The sequence below is a fragment of the Oculina patagonica genome, chromosome 2, assembly GCF_052425735.1.
Source record: "Oculina patagonica isolate OP01 chromosome 2, crgOcupat, whole genome shotgun sequence".
Lineage (NCBI taxonomy): Eukaryota > Metazoa > Cnidaria > Anthozoa > Scleractinia > Oculinidae > Oculina > Oculina patagonica.
In genome coordinates this window covers 39,917,948-39,923,883 of record NC_135759.1, presented here as the reverse complement: position 1 = coordinate 39,923,883, position 5,936 = coordinate 39,917,948, and the positions used below count along the sequence as shown (strand labels likewise).

General features: G+C 40.8%; 2 protein-coding genes across 5 annotated transcripts in view; one reads left to right on the top strand and one right to left on the bottom strand.

The window, feature by feature from the left end:
* Positions 1–1,909: 1,909 nt before the first annotated feature.
* Positions 1,910–4,537, bottom strand: LOC144642079 (PIH1 domain-containing protein 2-like). Its single transcript, XM_078501076.1, has 3 exons — positions 4,352–4,537; positions 2,700–3,371; positions 1,910–2,182 (listed from the first exon to the last, which is right to left on the bottom strand). Exons 1-3 carry the CDS (start codon positions 4,529–4,531, stop codon positions 2,045–2,047), a joined length of 990 nt encoding a protein of 329 aa, XP_078357202.1. The 5' UTR covers positions 4,532–4,537; the 3' UTR covers positions 1,910–2,044.
* An 84-nt stretch (positions 4,538–4,621) lies between these two features.
* The window catches only part of LOC144644713 (UBX domain-containing protein 6-like), a 10,871-nt gene continuing 9,556 nt past the window's right edge, over positions 4,622–5,936 (top strand). For 3 of the 4 annotated variants that reach the window (XR_013569180.1, XM_078504238.1, XM_078504236.1), the window contains exon 1: positions 4,622–4,691. The gene's annotated coding sequence lies outside the window, so the exon portion shown is untranslated. Of the gene's footprint in view, positions 4,696–5,936 lie in introns of all 4 variants that reach the window. The other variant, XM_078504237.1, reaches the window with a different exon arrangement.

Sequence of the window (5,936 nt, the reverse complement as noted above, 5' to 3'; positions counted from 1 at the left end):
TCTACAATCAATTCGTTTGTCCCTCTACTACTCCGGCTGACGGCTCAGTCAGCAAAGCCTATTTTCCGGGTAGGACGGGAAAAGGCTAGGCCCAGCCTTCTCTCCGGCCCTGACCTTCTCTTGTGAAATTTTGGCTTTGCTTTCCACTTATGCTTTCATCATTTAAAATTTACTATTTATGCTTCATTTATGCTCGCTGCCATTCTTTAAAGTAATTACATTTGATTTCACCTTATATCTGTATTTCACTATTAGTAGTTCTCGCGTTATTTTTTGCCTTGTCCCAAAGGCTCTCCACGGTTGGAGTGAAGCCGCATGCCGGAAGACTGAGAGCCGTCTCTCTTTTGCTCTAAGTTCCGTGAGACGAACAATAAAACAGCGAGCCTGAGATACGAATGGCTAGAAGCGAAGCCGTGAGTAGCGTGGGCGCCGCTGAGTAGACGCGGTAGTGGTACTCACGGCTTCGCTGCTCGTCATTTGTAGATCGCGCTCGCTGTTTTGGTGTTGGTCCCCACGGACCGTTTTAAATTCCTTTTTCAAAACGGAGATTTCATATAGCTGATTTGATTGTAGACTTTCACTTAAGTCGAAGGTCGACCTCTCGGGCTTGCGTCGCTCGTTTTCGCGACTTCGTGGCTCACTACTTTAAGTTTACTTCTTCGTGAGGTCGACTTGTGGCAAGTCTAATTTGATTGGCTGGATTTTCAATTCACTTTGGGCCTGTTTATATGAAGGAACGTTGCCCCTGGTACGAGGGTAACCTTCTCCCCCGACTGGCCCCTAGCTATCATTTAACAAGCGTTTATATGATAAAAGTTGTCCCTTGTAGGTGAGTCAAAAGAGCCAATGTGTCTGCCCCCCCCCCCTCTTTGAGGAAAATGAGCCGTGGTCCCTCGCACTTGGTGCATGTTACCAGTCGTTCGCGCTTCACGTTCGCCTTTGTTTATTGCAGCGCAAAATGCGAAGCGCCTGAGGAGGAGGCAGGCCGAAGTGTTGCATGAAAATTTGGCTCGCTCCCCCAGGGTCACACTTCCTCCAAAGTGACTGATTGACCCTTCATGCGAGTCAACCCCCCCCCCCCCCCCCCCGCAAATCCGCCGAGCCATCTGTGCTATTTCTCAATAAGAGATGCATGTAAAGCTTTCTCGTCCGGCGTAGCTCGGGAAAGGTTACTCTCCAGGGACAACTTTCAACTTTTAAATTTTCGAAAATTTAAGGTGGCTCTGAAACGTCTTTGGAGAATTTTTTTTCAATAATAAAAAAATTGGGGTCACCGGACTCATTTTTGAGTTATGAGCAATTAAATCTAGAATTAAAGGGAATATGTTATGCAATTTTAGGCAATCGTGGCACTGACCAACTGGTCATAGAATTATAAACTGAACTCAAAAGAAACACAAAAAGGCCAAAAAGGGGTATGGATGGGCAAAATTTGAGAAGATTGAAATGGATTGCTTTCGGGTAAACTTGAAAAACGTTGGCCCGACATTTTTCAAGTTTATCTCAATTTGTATAAATAAATGTCGTTTACAATGCTCGAAAATCATCCTTGTTTGTAATGTGGCCGTGATTTTGCCAATAAAAGACTTTTGCCCTGCCAATTTGAATTTTAGAGCTCTTAAGTAACAAAAATAAATAGCATTTCCTAAAATACGGTGACCTAGCCCCTTTAAGGGTGTTTTAACGAGTTATACTGTTGCTATGGTTAATGGTAAAGTCAAAAAACAACCACAATTTGTTTGTCAATGATTGGGCATTTGTTTGATACCAGTTTTGTAGCAATAACTGATAAAGCACTAACCCATCAAAGTACGAGAGTTGGAATGTGCTGGAAACTGTTGTGAGCCTCCTTAAAGAGGGAAGCATGTGATCAGGTTAAATCGAACCTCTATGAAGGACATAAACAGGCTGACACATAAAAGGCAAACTTTATTCACTTCCACAGGCTGTCAAATATTTTAGGTTCTAAAAAAACTATGTGGAATTCAACAGTAAAAACCCTGTGAAACGACTGTCAGTAGCAGATGAAGAAAGTTTGTTTGCATCAGGACTGAATTGGAAGTTTCACAATCAACTTTTGTGTAATGGTGTTGAAAGTAGCTTCTGTTTGCTCAGGGTCAACTTTCTGTGGCAGCTCAACATTAAGTTTGTAGACTCCTGGAACATCCAGTGCCACTTCAGTCTGAAAAGAAACACAACAATAAAACATAGATTACCTTATTACATGAAATTTTCGCGACACGTTAATTTCGCGATTTTGAGATGCACATATTTCGTGGCACTTAAATTTTGCGAAAATTTTGTATTTTGAATCACTTTAATTTGTTCGCGTCACTTTAATTTCGCGATTTTTTTAGAATCGCAAAATGCGGTAAATTAAAGTGTCGCGCGAATTTCATGTAATAAGGTAGAATATTATTAGCAATGTAGGTAACTTGATGATCAGAAAGATAATCCCCTTGAGATGTGGTCATGTTGTCTAGCAACTCATTATTACTATTTATATTCCTTGGTGAACAGAGTGACACTGAGAGAGTAAGTCTATTGCCAAGAACACTGCCAATAAAAATCTCCTGTTAAGGGCTCAAATCCAGACCACTTGATCTGAAGTCAACTGCACTAATACCTTGCAACAGTCTGATGTTGTTACCATAAATCAAGAAGTGAATCATATATTTTGAATTTTATTTATACCTTACCTCACAAGCATCCAGTTGGCACTGAGAAGATGATGTGATATTTGGTAAGTTCACTTTGATAACAATCCTTTTCGGCTTGGAATTCTCTGCATCTCTCACTAGGACTTCATAACCTGGTGTTATTGGCTGGGGTGCCGTATTTGTGGAAGACACTTCCTCTATCAAGAGTTTTTTAGGTTTCTCTGTTGATCTCTCAAACAAATTAAGTGGCACATTTCCTTCTGGTTGACTGTCAGACACTGTTATCGATGATAGTTGTCTCAAAAGCGATTCTGGGTTCTCAGAAACCCCTGACCTCTGTTGTTCAGGGTTAGCTGGTTTTATCTCTTGTTCCCTTGCATGTCGTAGATATTTTCGTAAATTCTTTGGATCACCCTTGTATGCCTTCTTCGTGTTCTTATACTTTCTTGAAACTTGTATCTTTTTGGAGTTCTCTATGTAATCCAAAGCAACATGGGCAATAAGGTTCTTGCGGTCTTTACTGTTTGCCACACCCTTAGTGACAACTGGATTAACAATAACATCAATTACTGAATAAGTTGATTTTCCTTCTGTTTTCTCCTGAAGTTCTCCAGCCATGACAGGAATTGGGTCATTTTCTGACTTTGGAGCAACCATTTGGTCCCAGCTACAGATGTTCACAAACAGCTCATGAGTGATCACTGATGGAAGCTGAAATGTCAATTATTTAATGTTAGCCTGAAGTGTCATTTGTCTCCCACCACCAGCCCGAGCTTCAGCAAAGGATGCTCAGCCTGAATTCCAAGTGAGAGATGCTGAGGGGGGAAATGCCCAGGGGTACTCCCCCCAAAATACCCACAGGGTATGTGCCGCCCAACAGGGTTGTGATTTTCGGCTACTGATCAAGAACGGGTATCCATTTTAGAGACAATTCCTAGAACTGGGTATGATATTTTGAGTGCACGAAAGTTTTAAATTATCAGCAGCCAAAACAGGGTGTTAAAAAATTGACCTGTTTATAGAACAGGCCAATTACTGATACATGTACAAGTACCTACAGCATAGTGATATATACCATAAGTTGTATGTGTATAAAACATAATTTCACAGTAACATGATGCTATAATTCATTTTGCATGCATACAAATGCAACCTGGTGTCCCTCATGTGCATGTTAGCAGGGTTGTCAAAATAAGCCGGAAAACAGTGCATTTCACCAGCTATTCTGAATACTATGCTGGCTACTCTGAATGCTAGTAGGTCAGTTCTGAGCAAGATATTGGAGAAAGTGGGACTCATAGGAGGTAATTTCAGCTAACTAGTGTAAAAACCTCAAAATCCATTTTTCTCCCGAGGGCTTCACATCCTGGACCCCCAACAGGGGCACTGCCCGTGCACCTTGCTGGGGGCCTGTCTGGTCCTCAGACTCCCCGCATGATGAGGGGCCTCTGGCCCCCCGTGCCGTGTAGTATCAAAATATCCCCTGCTACTTCAAATCATTTTGACAACCCTGTGTTAGTGAGGTCTTGCTTCATTCATGACTACTACTCGTGCATACACTGCTTGCATAATTATGTATGGGGCTAAACGGAAATCCTATCCATTTATTCAAAAACAGAACAAGGAATTCCCTTCGGAAAATTTCGAGTTGGCACCCCTCTGGTGACCCTAGTGCGAGTTGCCATGCTTACCAAAATAGTACTGATGCAGAAACAAGGTTCCGGTGGCTTGAAGTAGGTAGCTCCTTCCTTCAAAGCCTTGTCAATAAACCTTTTATATGCCTCAGGATCTGACTCAGCCAGATCATCAAGTATTTTCCACATACTGTCCGCTTGATTCAACAGACTTTCCGAGCCCACCTTTTCCGCCATTTTGACTGATGAAGTGAAAAGGACTGGGGATAGCTCTACTGCTCATGCTTACAAATTGACCGCTGCCATCTCAAAATTTGAGCCCGCTCTTGAAAAATTAAAAATATAAAACACGACAAGCACAGAGGAAGGAAAAAATTGAAAAGGTGTTTGAAGTAAGGTTCGTATACATATGTCACGCTAAATATAGATTGAGAAATTTATTTTTCCTTCTATGTTAAGTTGTTTCTACATCGTGTGTGGCCAACCTTTTTTTTGGATAAAGAAGTCTGATTTCAGGGGCTGATTTGCAATTAAGCTAAGTCAGATCCATTTCTATCAGATTTCATCTCTGGTTGCAGAAGCAAAAGGTGATTTTTTTATCAAGGTTCTCCTTTTTACGGCTCAAATAATTGCCTCATTATTTTATGTTATAGCTTAAGCGTCATGAACGCACCTGAATGACAATAATGTAAAAATATATTAATTATTGTCAGCTGCATGTAGTGTCAACTGATGCCTTAACATACGGCAAATTATAGGCTTTCTTGTTCATATTTCCTATGTCAGTCTAGTGACATGTGCAGTAGTGCTTCAGGGCTTGATGCTAACTTTTTAACTCACTGATTTACTGGCTAGTGACATGTCAGATTTTACTAGCCAAAAGTAATTTTACACTTGTCAGGTATATTGATTTCTATCAAGAACAGTTGACTTTTCCGAGTTTTTCACTAGCCAAATGGCTAATAGGAATTCTAAACCTGGTAGCCAAAACCTAAATTTTAGTAGCCTTTGGCTAGTTGGCTACTGTTAGTCTCGAGCCCTGTGCTTCTTATATTTTTACAGATAACTGTCACAAAAATGGTCTCGAGACAAAAAAATGGAATCTACCAAACAAAGTTTACACATTTCTGATAGGAAGGCTAGTGGTTACAATATATAAGATGAATATTGAACTGGATAGTTGCATCAGTCAGATGTAAGATTGTAGGCTAGTTCTTAATTAAACACTAGCTACACTAATGCAAATGCCGCAATCTGATTGGCTGAGCTATCTTACACTATCAGCCATTATAGTTCACCACTAAATTTTCTCCGATTCTGATTGGTTTAAATTGAACATGTGTGATAGTGCCCGCGCGCCGGAGGGCACTATCAGCCCATAGTGCCCTCCCGAGCGCACCCGTGCCTTTTTTTAGTAAACAAGCGTGCCTGCGGACAAAAAAAACAACCAAATTCACTGCATTTGGTGGGTTTCTTGTTTGGTTTTGTTTCGTTTGTTAAATTTCGGCTTTTAATTGAGTTTTTTATCCTGAAAAGTAAAAATAATTCACGATGCTTGTTTTTGTATGGGTGCGCGGAAGAAAATTTAGTGGCAAACAATAAAAACAATAGAGTTTTTCTGTCTCGAAACTATTGGTCTGAA